The 15,906-nt window shown below is 30.7% G+C and overlaps 1 protein-coding gene and 1 pseudogene across 1 annotated transcript in view; both read left to right on the top strand.

Moving 5' to 3' along the window:
- The window catches only part of LOC111640839 (bcl-2-related ovarian killer protein-like), a 9,178-nt gene extending 8,365 nt beyond the window's left edge, over nucleotides 1–813 (top strand). Inside the window, exons 3-4 of the mRNA XM_023386908.1 lie at nucleotides 444–456; nucleotides 539–813. Coding sequence (XP_023242676.1) covers nucleotides 444–456; nucleotides 539–813 — 288 coding nt within the window. The remainder of the gene's footprint in view (nucleotides 1–443; nucleotides 457–538) is intronic.
- A 7,417-nt stretch (nucleotides 814–8,230) lies between these two features.
- On the top strand, nucleotides 8,231–9,974 carry LOC111640845 (annotated as a pseudogene).
- The last annotated feature ends 5,932 nt before the right edge of the window (nucleotides 9,975–15,906 follow it).

Below are 15,906 nucleotides of genomic sequence, written 5' to 3'. Positions count from 1 at the left end.
CTCTCCCAAAAATATGAAGAAATCATCTAGAATCATTAATTCATCGTAGTCTAGTTCAGGTAAAATTTAAAAAGAATGTTTTTGCTGTTTTGCCATATACACTACAAAACAATTTGCATATTAGAATTTGTGAAACTTTGTTATATCTTTATAAATTGTAATTTATTGTTTGATTTAACAATTGTATTAAATTTGACAAATGAAAAAATGCTATTTCCGACCCATAAGTACTTCTAATTTTAAGGTGTTTAATAAATTCTGGTTCCGTAATTACATACATATTTTATAAAATAAAATATTTTATTAAAAACATCGAAAAATCTAATTACTCAACTTAAGTTAATCAATGATTTAATTACCGTCAGTGCCTCTAGTGTTTATCTCAGAAGACGTGTTTGAAACAGTCCATTGTCTTTTGTTTAAATTGTGTTGTTGTTTTACAGAGGAACGAGAGAAGTTTAATTGTTAACGACTATATATCGTACCAATTGAAGATGAATGGATTCGAATGGAGGTCATCAACAGCAACTCTGAATAGTGAACATGTCACTCGGATCGCTCGGAAAGGAATTCAAAACCCTACATCGAGTCAAGATTTACAAAATGACTGCCAAACGGGACATACAACATGCTGCTCGTGTTACTTTCTTAGAAGTTGCCAACGAAATATTCAGCGATGGAATTACTTGGTCTAAAATCATGTCATTGTTCTCGTTTGCTAGTGAAATGACTGTCATTTGTTATAGAGTAAATATTACGGAAATTATCAATGAAATTCAATATATGAGCTCAACAATTCTGCAATTTCATTGATAATTTCCGTAATATTTACTCTATAACAAATGACAGCCATTTCACTAGCAAACAAGAACAATGACATGATTTTAGACCAAGTAATTCCATCGCTGAATATTTCGTTGGCAACTTCTAAGAAAGTAACACGAGCAGCATGTTGCTGTGTATCCATATTAGTAATTTAGTTTTAATATATGAGCTCAACAATTCTGCAAACTAAATTACTAATATGGATACACAGCAATGGTCTTGTAGCTTTCTACGAAGACAGATGCAATAACGTATAAATATTTCGTGAAAGCAACTCTGCTCTCAACACCATAGCATTTTAATTTTAATTCACAAAAGTGTGTGAGTTGTAAACATTTCAATGAATAATTGTTTTAACATTTTGTATCTTTCTGTAAGATTTATTAAAAAATAACACGAAAGAAAAATTTATGTATACATCAATAATTGATTATTATTTAAGTTTGAAACACTATCGGAAACTTTCTACGTCTTCAATGTATAAGACGATTTCTTATACACGGATGCCATCGAAAATCATCAAAGAATTAGATATTATTTTGAAGGTAAAATATGAGCAAAGTAACAAAATATACGGATATAACTTCTAAAACAATTGAAAGAAAAAATAAGAAGCGAAGTTTTAAAAGTTTTGTGAAAAATTTATGGAAGAATTATACTAAAGGTGCAATCGATTATTCTAATTCTTCTCATTCTATAAAGACAAACAAGAGAAAATATAGCATTTCCAGTAATAGTTTCTATGAAAGTTTTAACTATAATAAAAACAATTATATTCATGAAAATATAAATCTTCAAAGACTGCAAAATTTAAACAAAGGTAAACTTATTTACAAAATTTTTTTTAAATTAACATGACCTTGATTATATGCTATAGTTTTTTAAATATATTTTGTTATCGTGATTTTCAAATAATCCTTAACGATTTCATTTATTGGAGTTTTCGATTATAAAATTAAACTTTATATAACTTTAATTTTTAATTAATTATATTTCTGGCTTTAAAAATTATCTAATTAATTATTCTTTTTTAAAATAATTTTATCATAAATAGCAATAAACTAGAAATTTTATTTATTTATTATTTTTTAAACATTTTAATAAATAAAAATATTATTAAGCATCTAACTTGATATTCTACAAATTCATATGATAAAATATTAATAGATATTAATTAAATTCCCGAAAACAAATTTAAGTGTAATATAATNTTTGTTTTGTTTTTTCAGACAATTTCGAACAAACAAATGAATTTCCTTTGCTGCTAAACTAATTCATTAATGCCTGCACTTAATTTCAAGGGTGGAAGAAGTGCCCGAGGTGGGTTTGAACGAGTTTAGACCATAAGTGGCAATTTAATGGTTTTATTGAAGGGTGCGTCATTAAGGAAGGGGAGAGGGAGAGCATTAATGCTTAACCACAAGAACGGCTTTCGAAATTGATTCCCATACTTTCTCTTAAATTGATATTTCATACATTGTTATAAATATTTTAATATATTTCGATGTTTTAACCTAATGTTCGAACCGTTTTAAATCAATTTGTCTCTGCCAACCATTAGGCCATAAAATATATCAAGAATTCGCTTCATGGTTGAAAAACAGCACTCAACAAATGCACTCGTAGATGGTACCGCAAAAATCAATATTAAATCATATAATTCTTTTATCTGAGCAACACTGTCTTATTAACATATAATTAACTGTTTTGTCACTTTGAAAAGCTGGGATCACAGTTCCACGAACTTTGATAGTTACACTTTCGTAACATCGTAACGTTCTATATTTAAATCCGAGTTTATATTTGACAATGACAATTTATTTTTCAATATTAACTTCGTAAAAACAAATAAAATAATAAATAACCAAAATAAGCATTTAGTCTGAATTTTAAATAAAAAACAATAAATGTATTAACTAAATTTACAAACATCTATGTTTCACATAACTAATCTCTCTAATTTTAAGATGTAAAGTTATATAACAAAAATATATAAATTACTGTCTGTAAGATGTGCAACTAATACTACATATAAAATAGAAACATTTTGTTTGGAAATAAAACAACAATAGACGGGGCATGTATTAGAGCAACGCTTATCGTACCTTGTGTGTTCACACATGCATTTAAAGTTTTTTTTTCTATTTACGCGAAAGCAATTGGAAAACTACAACAAAATATGGTTCTAATTGTTTTTCTCTAATGAAACCAATCCTCTGAATTTAATTTTAGTCTTGTATTATTTAATAACGGTATTGAATATATTACAATAGATTCTCGTTAATTCGAATTATAACTGTGTTAAAAATTTTAACTGCTACAAAACAAATTCATTGTTTATAGACTGAAGAGAATTCCGATCCAAAATGCATTTAAATAAAATATCTGAAAATTAATCGTCGTCTTAGTAATTCTTGAACTCGGGTGAATGTCGGAATCAAAGGACAAAACATTTCAGTTTATTATTTAATTATATTTTCCAAAAGACAATTTATGTACATGACAGGGATCTATCGAGCATTTTGACACCAAAATCTAACGTGGAATTTTTTTTTTTTTAAATCAGACACGAAAGTAGAAAAGTTACATCAGAAGCTTGTGATTGGATCAGGCAAAAATAAACAACATAATGTTTGTGTTTTGAATCTATCCACTTATGTATAGTGAAATTTATTTGCTATTTTATAATTAATTAATCATCGGTGTTGTAGTTACAATTTAAAAATATATAAACGAAAAAATATATACTGCACATTTATTAATACATCTGCGTATGTAGAAATAATTATAAATTTATTTTATTCAGACCTAGCTGTAAGTAATAACCGGAAGGCACCGAAATTTTCATGTGTAGTAGTTTAGAAATGAAGTGGAAAATTTCACGTAAAAGTTTTAATTTTAAAATCTGCGGATAGGGACAATATAGAGTTGTACAACAAGAGACACACTAAAGAAAGAAAGAAAAAAAAAAACAAAAATAAATAAGATAAATCTTGTAAAACACTGAATTAACCTACAATTTGAAATTTTAAAATAAAAAGAAAACAGAAAATTNCGTGGGATTTTTTTTTTTTTTAAATCAGACACGAAAGTAGAAAAGTTACATCAGAAGCTTGTGATTGGATCAGGCAAAAATAAACAACATAATGTTTGTGTTTTGAATCTATCCACTTATGTATAGTGAAATTTATTTGCTATTTTATAATTAATTAATCATCGGTGTTGTAGTTACAATTTAAAAATATATAAACGAAAAAATATATACTGCACATTTATTAATACATCTGCGTATGTAGAAATAATTATAAATTTATTTTATTCAGACCTAGCTGTAAGTAATAACCGGAAGGCACCGAAATTTTCATGTGTAGTAGTTTAGAAATGAAGTGGAAAATTTCACGTAAAAGTTTTAATTTTAAAACCTGCGGATAGGGACAATATAGAGTTGTACAACAAGAGACACACTAAAGAAAGAAAGAAAAAAAAAGGTACCGAGATTTTTATATGTAGTAGTAAAGAAATGAAGTGAAAAATTTCGCGTAAATGTTTTAATTTTAGAACCTGCGGATAGGGACAATATAGAGTTGTATAAGACGCACATTAGAAAATCAAAAATAAATAAAACAAATCTTGTTAAAAACTGAATTAACTTACAATTTGGAATTTTAAAATAAAAATAAAACAGAAAATTAAGCAGCAGTAAAAAACCNAAGAAACTGATGGAGGATGTTGAAAGGTATATTAAACTTAATACTTTTTAAAATAAAAATCAAAATAAAACAGCTTATTGTTAATAAGTCAGCTTGACCAACAGTGATAAATATTTTTGAAGTGTTCTTAACTTCATCATTCATATCATTCAAAATGTTCAAAAAAATTTTAAATGATTTTATGTTGAAATCGTTAAGTCTTGAACATATTTATTGCTATAGTTCTACTTGACACAAACATTTGAAACTCGTTGAATCAATTTTAACCTAGCAATTGTTTTTGACTTTGATAACTTTTACGTGACAATAACATTAAAACTTTATAGTATTTATGTGAAATATTAGAAAAATTTTATACTTTATTGGGATGCAATTTTAAAAAATTGTAGACCTATAAATTCTCACTGTTGTCCATCTTTCTGTCTGTCCTTTAATCTTGAGAATGATGTTAGATGAAAGTCAAGACCAGATATGGAAAGCGTAGGGGCAGGAGACCCCAATTAACTATATACTAGCTTCCAGTCTAGACTGGAAATCATGTGATATCAATTAAAAAATTTTTATTTCTGTGGGGATATAAGAATAGACCACATTCTTGGAATTTCCTGTAGATAGCTAAAATTTCTGATTCTAAAACAATTCCATAGAAAAATAATGACAGCCAATCTGTCGCATTTTTTCAGATGTACTAGTAAATGGAACAGAACAAGCATTAACAATGAATGACCACCATTATCAGCGACCCTGGGGATTTTGCCAGCATCTACGTGAACCACCTCTTTATGTATATAACGAAAGAAAATTAGTCAACTAAATTCCTAACGTATGAGTAAACCCTAATAAATTTCGTTGAAAAGAACTCAGAGATGGAAATAAATAAAATATATTTTCATACAGAAGAGTTCCGAAAACTCGGCACTTGATAACTCGGCAGTCCGGGTAACTCGGCCAAACCCTGGCAGGGCAAAAAAACCCTTAGTTAATTAATTTTCATTATAGACAGCTTTATGCCTCATAAAATATTTTTCTGAAGTCTGTCTTATTAGATAAATTACTGTACACAGTGTATTCATTAATTCTCATTTTCATGTAGTAAAGGCTCTGTGCTTTTATAAAGTACGTACTTTTTTTTGTTTAAGGGTATTTGGGCAGTTTATTCCGTTTTGTATTCTCAAGCAAACAATACATACAAGTCCAGTATTTTTTGAGGAAACACTCGTACTTAATTTTTTTTACCTCATTTCCGATAACCCGGCATTTTCACAAACTCGTCCACACTTCGGTCCACATTAGGCCGAGTTTTCGGGACTCTACTGTATTGCCTCTTATACATTGCTAATACATTAATAATATTCATATTCATATTCATATTACATATTTTTAAGAACTAAAATATTTCAAATTTACTTATTTATCATCATTATACAGTCTTAATGATGAGTCTCCTATACAATTTCCTGCTGAAATAACAGAACCAAAGAACTCATTCTCGGAACATCAATATGAATCTTAAAATAAAGAAAAATCAATATTTATAATACTCTTTCAAGACATTTACATACTATATCATTTCAAAAATCATTCATAAGTTTTATGTTTATACTAATATATGATTTTAATTAAAAATATTTGATAAATTTATAAACTAGAACAGTCCTGAAAGATAAATGTTAAAAATTGAATTTTTTATATCAAAAAAATAGTGAACAGTTTTTAAAAATTAGAAGTTTTTAATATTCAAAAACTGATTAAAATAATTTGTCAATAAAATATTTCAGTGACAAACATATTACAAAACTATTAACATGTAAACATTTCCTACTACAAAAGTTTTTATATAAAATTTTAAAAGTAATAAATTGTAATTGTTCTGTATTATATTATTTCAATAAATTTTCAAATATATGTATTATTATGAAAAAAGGAAAATGCTGAAATATTAATATTAATGTTTAAAATAAAAAAAATCCTAACTATTTATATAGCAACTTTGCATGTGGGAAGCTGGACTTTTGTTATATATAATTGATAATTGTCATTTGATAACTGTCAACTATTACCTGAAAACATCTCATTTTACATGTTCTTGACACTGAAAGTGATGCTTTTTCACAACCTTTGACCTTCCAAGTGTATGCTACTCATATGAGTTATATGTATATTCATGGATATTTTATTTGCATATAGTGTGTAATTAGATAAGAAGTTAGAAATATGTAGTACATAAAATTATAATAATGATAAATTTTTTTGTATTTCTCTTATGAAAGTGTCTATTGGCAATTAGTGCAGTCAAAATATAAACTATTTGTTTTATCCAAATATTTGCTATAATAATAAGTTTTTGAAGAAAAAATAAATATGTAACATTATTTTTATTTATTTAATGAAAAAAGTTTATCTGAATTTTAGTCAATTAACATATTCAATAATTTATAAGCAAATATTTCAAATGTCTATCATTAGAATTTACATTATGCTGTAATGAAATGTTCAGGTGAAGTTCATCCAACAACAGCTTATACGAGTACTATTGAATTTAAAAATTTTGAATGCATTTTTCTTTTATAAGAATAAATTATTTTTATTGTTGCAAATAATTCAAAAATTTTTTAAAGGTCAAACCGAATAATAACTTCCTGAAATACTTATGGAATTAGAAAATTACAACATATCTGAAGAGTTAATTTTTTCTTCCTGCAAAAAAACTGAATTACTTATTTAAATATATTTTATTCAATTATGCAATACTAACAAGAAATAAATTAATATAATTAGGTATAATAGAGAATAACATGTTAATGTTTACAGATTGGTTACAGATATGTAACCAATATACAGATATACACAGTTAATCTTTGGTTACAGATAACTATCTGTAACCAAACATTAAAAAGAAACTAATTTTTAAAATAACGTTTATAACTTACCAAAATCTGTATTAGGACCATTTAAAAGAGTAGAAAACTTTTCTAATTTTGCAATTTTTCTTTCTGTTACACCAGGTGAATTATGAGATTGAAGTAATTTTCTAGTAGATAGGAATGTGGATAGGAATTGGCATTTGTCTAATTCCTAGTCCTGGACCTTGAGGATGCATATGTGAAATGACTGGAGAAAGATGACGAGAAGGTTATGATGCATTTAAATATATATCTAAATATAAAATGAAATTTTTGGACCTACATAAATTATTAATTTGGTATAAAATTCACATTTTAACTACAATAATTCACAGGCAATTTATATAAAATATTTTAGAGAAGAACTTAATTTAATTTTTACATTTAATTGTATTATTTGTTCATTAATTTATAAACTGATTGAATAAAAGATGTAAAATTAAATAAAGAATTTAATGCAACAAGATGCTTTATTTTGTTTTTTTTCAATTTATAATGCAGAATATTCAAAACAACAACCACTGATAGAATATTTTGTTTTTAAAAATATCAAATTATGAGTATGATAAAATTGAAATTTCCATGTGATCTGATCGAAAGGCCCATAGCTTCCAGTCTCTATTTTCTTTGTTTTATTCACACTGTGTATTTGTTTGTTAGGGTATGTCATTCATTCTTAAACAGTTATGCAATTTAATAAATATAATCTCTACATTGGAAACCTCTCTATTAATAACTACAATTTTATGGTTAGTCGAATCAGAGTTTTAAAATCTTTTTGTTACTAAAATTATGGATAAAAAATATGACGCTATTGTTTTAGGTACTGGTCTTAAAGAATGCATCTTTAGTAGACTACTATCAGTAAGTGAAAAAAAATTTTTACACATTGATAAAAACAAGTATTATGGAGGTGAGGGTGTTTCTATTACTCTACTTAAAGAATTATTTGCAAAATTCAATTTGCCATCAGCACAGTTGGATAAATATGGACGCTCAAAAGATTGGAATATTGACCTTATTCCAATGTTTCTCATGGCTAATGGTCAGTTAATTAAATTGCTCATTCACACTGGTGTAACTCGTTACCTAAACTTTAAATCTGTTCAAAGAAGTTATGTTCATAAAGGTAGAAAAATTTTTAAAGTTCCTGCAGATGAAAAAGAAGCTTTAGTATCAAATCTCATGGGTATGTTTGAAAAAAGACATTTCAGTAACTTCTTGATTTTTATACAAGAATTTAGCATGGAAGATCCAAAAACATGGAAAGATATTGACCCAATAAAACTAATACTGCTCAAATGTATGAGAAGTTTGGATTGGATAAAGATACAGCCGACTTTACTGGTCATGCCTTAGCTTTGTATTGAGATGATAAGTATTTAAATAAACCTTGTGTTGAGACAATTTTAAAAATTAAGCTGTACAGTGGACTCTCTGGCACGATATGGAAAAAGCTCATATTCGTATCCACTTTATGGTGTGGGAAAACTGCCACAAGGATTTGCACAATTGAGTGCTATTTATGGTGGTACGTACATGTTGGATAAACCTATTGATGAAATTGTCCTGGATGATGGTAAAGTAGTTGGTGTACATTCTGGAAAAGAGATTGCAAAATGCAAACAAGTATATTGTGACCTATCTTATGTTCCTGATCGTTCAGAAAAAGTAGGACACGTTGTTCGTTGTATTTGTTTGATGAATCATCCTATTCCAAATACTCAGGATGCATTATCTTGTCAAATCATCATTCCACAGAAACAAGTAGGCCGAAAATCAGATATCTATGTTTCATTAGTATCTTACACTCATCAAGTTGCAGCTAAAGGTTGGTTTGTAGCTATGGTTAGTACTACAGTGGAAACCAATAATCTGGAGAATGAGATTAAGCCTGGACTTGATGTATTGAGACCAATCAGACAAAAATTTATATGGGTGAGTGATTTTTATAGACCATGATGGCAGATAGATAATGGCAGAGAAAGTCAGATATTTATCTCTGAATCTTACGATGCCACTACTCATTTTGAAACTACCTGTCTTGATGTATTGGATATCTTCCATAAAGGTACAGGAAAAAATTTTGATTTCTCTAAAGTCAAGTATAACTTGGGAGACAAACAAGATTAAAAATTTCAAATAGCTCTGTCATGTCTCATTTTGTCATTAGAGATATCATCTACCAAAGTGTGTTTTTGGATTACAGAGACAAATTTTCATTTGTAATATAATATACAGCAAGCCGTTTATATATATTAGAGATATCCTTTTTATACAGTTTTCTTTAAACTGCTGTGATGATGAAGTTTCAGGAGAGTTTTTAGAAATCAGCTTTATATGTTTTATTCTTTATTTTTAATTGTCTTTTGAAAAATTGGTGTATGTATACATATCTTGAATGAAAAGGGTGCAAATTGTCCAATAGAGAATATTGTCCTAGGCTGTAAAATCTCGTCTTTTCACACTGCATTTGTTTCAACAGTTAAATTGTAAAAATAGTAATATGTGACCCTATAAATGTTACAATAACCCATCTGATTTTTGCAATGGTTAATGTAATCTTAAAAGGTTGACATATGCTGCATCATATTAAGCCTGTGTATAACAGTTAAATGTAGTGATATAAAGCTCCGCACTGCATCACAACAACTAGCAACCAATTAGATGCCGTGAAAATATGGGAAATGTATTGTATTCAGTTTTCAAAGTCTATTGGCTGAAATTAACATATTATACAGTGATACCTCGGTTTTCGTCGATAATTCGTCCGAAAACAATCGGCGAAATCCGAAACCGACGTAAACCGAGGCAATTATTTCCATATGAATCAATGTAAATCCAATTAATTCGTTCTAGACACTCCAAAATACAGATAAAAACACATTTTATACAGAATAAATACAGTGTTTAATACTAAAAAAACAATAAGAAATTAATATAAAATGAATATAAAAGATTAATGTAAATAAATAAACATTTAATATGGCATTCAAAGGGCTGCTGGCTATGGAAACTTTCTTTGGTTCCATGATGGAGCTAAAATGAAAGGAAAGCAACGCAATCCCTTGGCTTTTTTAAAACTCTCTCTGCCCTGTGGGCACTAAGAGAACCTTATTTAGCAAGCCCATTATGGCTTCGGCCAAGCCCACAATAAGGCGGTCGTGTGGAAAGGGGCATATCTGGATAGACCACTTTCCGAAAAATTCAAAAAGATATTTTTCCCTTCTGCAGTCGATCTCAAGATCCCCTCCTCAGAGCGGTAGGCTGCCATTCTGACCGCTCGGTTATCCGGCTATCATAGAGCAGTTGTTTGGCTAGACGAGCAGAGCTCACACTACAAGAAACAACGCTAAACTGAGCAGGAAAAAGCGTAGGTCTCCCTTTGTTTTTGCAAATTTGCAGTGAGGTCACATGGGCACACCCAGAGCATTAACTAGGGTATGGCTAATGTGGCTCTCTCCATAGGCGCCAATTTAACAGTTATCTATACAGGCTGGACACAAAGAATTCTTTTCCTTAAGCTGTTTGTCTCTTTCCACAACGCGGTCTTTTCCGAGTGCAGTCCATCTTCCACACTTACGTAACCCTCTGCAAATGCTTTGTGCCACTTAAACGTTCGTGTCCCGGCTGCGGGCACGCACGTCTTGTGTTTTCGTCGACTCTCGTACGGAATTTCTTCGCACGAAACTTTCTTAAATGCCATCGTTGCGGTTAGGTGACGCACGTTAGGGTAAATTGCTCTAGAACGAAACACTCGTTACGACTTGGGCTCGAGATCGAGTACGAGTGCCTTTTCGCATGGCTATTTTTCTGTCTTGTCTTTACTTTTCTGTCGTAGAAATAAATACAAATTACACGCAAGAGAGTTTATTCGTTCCGGGTCGGTCGTCTCTACTGTAAATGCAGTTGGAACCTTCTAGCAATTTCCGGTAGGGTCTAACGCGAGTTACACGAATTCCGATCCGACGTGAGTATAATCTTGAGCTTTTTCTGCGTTAAGTATATCCGCATCCCATTAATATATATATATTTTTTTGTTTCTTTACAGAATGAAGAGCTGGCGGTTTTGGCGTTGGCTGCGGCCCAAGAAGATGAAGAAGTGTGAAGGGCGTTCTCCTTCCGCAATCGATGAAGAGAGGGTCTTTTCCCCCTTTGAGCGGGGAGAGGAACTCTCTTCCATCGATTGCGGAAGGGGTTCTTCCTTCACGGGATCGCCTTCGGGAATAGCGGATGTCGACAGCATTCTCTGTTCCGCGTTGAACGGAGAGGAGACATTTCGCCATTCGGACGTGTTCCGAAAGGTGAAATGTCTCCATGTTGACGACATCATCTTTGACGCACTGGGAGGGGAGGAATGTTTCGATCATTCCTCCCTTTTCCAACGAGTGGGATCCTCTCGTTCGGTGTGGGCAAAGATGGAAAGGAAAAAGCGTCGCTTCGTAAGAGAAGTGAACGACTTTTTCCTTTGCTATTTCTGAAGGATATTACTAACCTAGGATAAGAAGGCAAGAGGTTTTTTTCGTTTGTTTTTTCCTCTTGTCATACTAACAACATTTAAATTTAAGGTTTTAGTTTCAATTTACTAACGTAGGATAAGAAGGCAAGAGGTTTTTTTCGTTTGTTTTTTCCTCTTGTCATACTTATATTTACTAATTTAGGATAAGAAGGCAAGAGGTTTTTTTTTTTTTTTTCCTCTTGTCATACTAACATTCAAACTAAAACCTTAAATTTAATTTACTAATCTAGATGTAAGAAGACAAGGGGTTTTTATTTTTTTTCCCCTTGTCGTACTCACATTAGTTTAGTAATTCACATCCACGCACATAAACAACAACATCCCTCACGCTGAAACACACAGTTTAAACAACGACACATTCGTCGCATCCAATCACCAACCATTCCATTCACGTGCATTATAAACAACACCGTTTCACAACACGAACACGCTTCCCAAAATCCAACCTCTGGGTCCACGTCCCGGGAAGCGGTAACATCAGTCGATACGACCGTTGGCTGAAGAGGCTCTGGTAACAATTTACTTTTCACTTATCTTCGCCATTAAAATTAAAATTCAAATTCTTGTAATGATTCGTTTATTTGTATTTAAATGAATTTTTGTTAATTATATAGATTAAAAAATTTTCACAGCATTTACAACAGTTCTTTTAGAGAGCCTATACCTTTCGATAAACAGTTGATCGTCAAACTTTTCAATAGGATTGGATCGATCACAAATTAATCGTCGTGGAATTCGAAAGTAGCTTTGTATTATTTCGTTTTCAGACATGTACTCTGCAAAGTAAGACAAATCTTCTGCTATGTTTGTCGAGATTAGTACACTAATCTCCCGAATTTGTTGGATTAGTTACTAATCTTAAAATGCTGTATAATAAGTAATCCTGGATTTAAGATAGTCGTTAATCCTGCAATTTGTCTAATCGTCTGTTGGTGAAATAGGGGTTAATTTAGTTTAAAATACTCCTGTATTTAACAAAATAATAATAATTTATAGAGCTTAAATGGAATTTTTTACATAGACTTATAATGGGAATCCGAAATTCGACGTATTGTCATTATTGTTTTTTGAGAAAAACTTCTGTGCAAGGTATAATACGTTAAGATATGCTGGGTCAATTTTTCAAGAAAAATAGGGGTAAAAATTGGCATTTTAAAAAATTTGGCAAAAAGAACTTCGCCGTATTTCGAATGTTGGGTAGACGATCTTTGACCTCCGAAATCTCTCGTTCTAAAAACTTTAAAATTTGGCCTCTGTCACAACACGCCATTTTATTAGCAAAATTTCGTTCGAGTCGCTACTTCACAAGATTTGTCAATTTGAGTCGCGATTCAAAACCACCAAAGTTTAATAGCATCAATGCCTCTTATCCACAAGCTATAACAAGGGGACAATAGGATGTCTAGGAGATAATATCTGAGGATGAGGAAATGATTAAGAAATAAACTTTGATACGGTAGCTTGTGTATAAGAGGCATTGATGCTATTAAACTTTGGTGGTTAAAGGTCAAGAGGGTAGGGAGATAGAGGTGGGTCACGTGCAAGGACTATATACTACAAGGATAGCCAGATCCCTATTCTACAATGTTAGCCAGGAATGCCAAGTTAGTGACGTCAGCACGAGACCTGGCCTCTCTGTTTACATAGAGCAGGGTGTGCACGTGTTTAGTTTTCGCTTTTAATATTCGTCCAATTTTGTGATTAACGAAGTGATTTATTTTAATATTTCTGTAATTGTTTTATTTGACTAAGTTTTTTATAAGGTAAGATGATTTAAATCTAAATCATTAAATATTTAAAGCTATATTTTTATGTTAGATGAAGAACAAAATGCTGAGTACTAAGTGCGCTGTGTATGGTTGCAATAATAACCTTCTTTTTTCAAATTGGAAGCAACCTGTTTACATCGGGTTTGATCAAAAAATGACAAGAGAAATACTTTTAAAATTAATAGCAGAACTTTATTTACTATCGTATAATGTAGTAGCTTGCGTCAGTGACTGTAGTTGCAGTAACATAAGTTTATGGAAAGAATTGAATGTGAATATCAATGAAACGTTTATTATGAATCAATTATTATTATCAATGAAACGTATATTAGAGATATAAATATGTGGTTCGACATTTTTAATAGCTATGCACCAAAAGGTTCTGTTCCAAGCAAAAATGGATATGGTGTAGACTTGGAATTACAAGAAGAACATTTAAATAAAATGATAAAAATAATCTCAACAATGAGAGCAAGTGGAAAAAATGCCCTCCAAATTTTCCAGAAAGGAATGATAATCTCAATGAAATCGCTAATTGATCTTTTTCAAGATATGAAATCGACTTTTGATATAAAATACATCTGCACTTAAATCAAGATTGTCTGGAAAATTTTTTTTTTTCAAATTAGAAGCCGGGGTCCTAATGAACATCCAAGCCCATTAAATGCTATATATAGGATTAGATTGATTATTTTAGGTAAGAATCCTGGTATTTTAGAGTCAAAAGTAAATACTACAGATCGAAGACAAGAGGAATATATTATACCCAAAGTTTTAGAGAAAGCACATGTAGAAGTATCAAGTGAAAATACAGACCAATATACTGAATGTAAAACTACTTTTTCTTCAAATAAATCTTCAGGAAACTCTACATGCAATCTAGACTTTAACACAATCTCTGAAGAAACTTCCTACGATGCTCTCGAGTATATAGCAGGATATTTTGCCTATAAATATAAAGAAAAATACCCAAACTTAATTAATTCCACTAACAAAATTAAAAATCATTACAACTATAGCATTCCGTCATGGGTGCAACATTTATCTTATGGAGGGCTTATTAAACCTACTGATGAATGGCTAGCAAAAATTATAGAATGGAATAAATATTTCGAAATATATCACGATGAATCGTATAAAAAAGGCCCCGGAGTTGTACAGAATTAGTCAGTGGAAACAGTTTTACCTTTTACTTTAATAAAAGATTTTTGTAAATTAAGAACTATAATAAGAATTAATTATAGAAATCTTAAACAAGAAAACTATAAAATATTGAAAAGAATGCCTTCTGAAAATGGTGATTGTCGAAAAAAAATTAAAAAGTTAAGTAAGATAATCACATAATAAAAAATATAGCTCATTAATTTGTTAAATAAATATTAGACAAAAGACTTGTAAATTTATTGACGTACAGTACACTTATTAAATCCGAAAATTCTACAGTAGTTTACATTTAGTAGTAATTTAATAATTAATTAAGAAATGATTTAATATTTTATCGTATTTTGTTATTTGAAAGATCTGTCATGTTAAAGTAGAGGGCTTGCTGTGACGTCACATAGATCCAAGGTCACGCTAACAAATATACGGGATCTGGCTATCCTTGTAGTTTAAAGTCCTTGACGGGTTCGGCCGAATCTGTGCGAACCTGCTGAATATCACCACTGCTTGCACCTCCTTATGATCAAAAGTAAAAAATTCCACAGGTTATAATCGTAAAAGTAATTGAGATATGTAACATTACACCCTCAATCATGAGCTGCTTTGTGTCTTTTTGTATTGGTGTAATAGACTACTATATTCTATGATCTACATGTAAAAAATTCCCCCGAAATAAATAATTAAATTAAAATTTGTTGACAAATTTTGCCTCCAAGTTTTGCCTCCCCTAGAAAATTTTCTTCGGACATTCATGTGTAGAATAATTAGTATCAGGAAATATGCCTCATGATTACCTCCTGATATCCACCTACCAGATGGCCGGATGGTCGAGCGGCCAAGGTGGCAAGCAGCCTAACGCTCTGGGGAACATGAGTTCGAATCCGGACGAATCGAAAAAACTCCAGGAATTTTTCGGGTGTGGTCCGTACGGATATGTCGGGCCCCGTCCCTTACCACCCGGTCGCCCTTTTGCAAGCCCATTATGGATTCTGCCAGGCCCACAATGGAGCGGAAAGAGC

The sequence above is a fragment of the Centruroides sculpturatus genome, unplaced genomic scaffold (assembly GCF_000671375.1).
Source record: "Centruroides sculpturatus isolate CEXI.00-Female unplaced genomic scaffold, Cexi_2.0 scaffold1388, whole genome shotgun sequence".
In the NCBI taxonomy this organism is placed as follows: Eukaryota; Metazoa; Arthropoda; class Arachnida; order Scorpiones; family Buthidae; genus Centruroides; species Centruroides sculpturatus.
The sequence above is the reverse complement of the archived record's forward strand: the minus strand, read 5'-3'. Positions and strand labels throughout refer to the sequence as shown.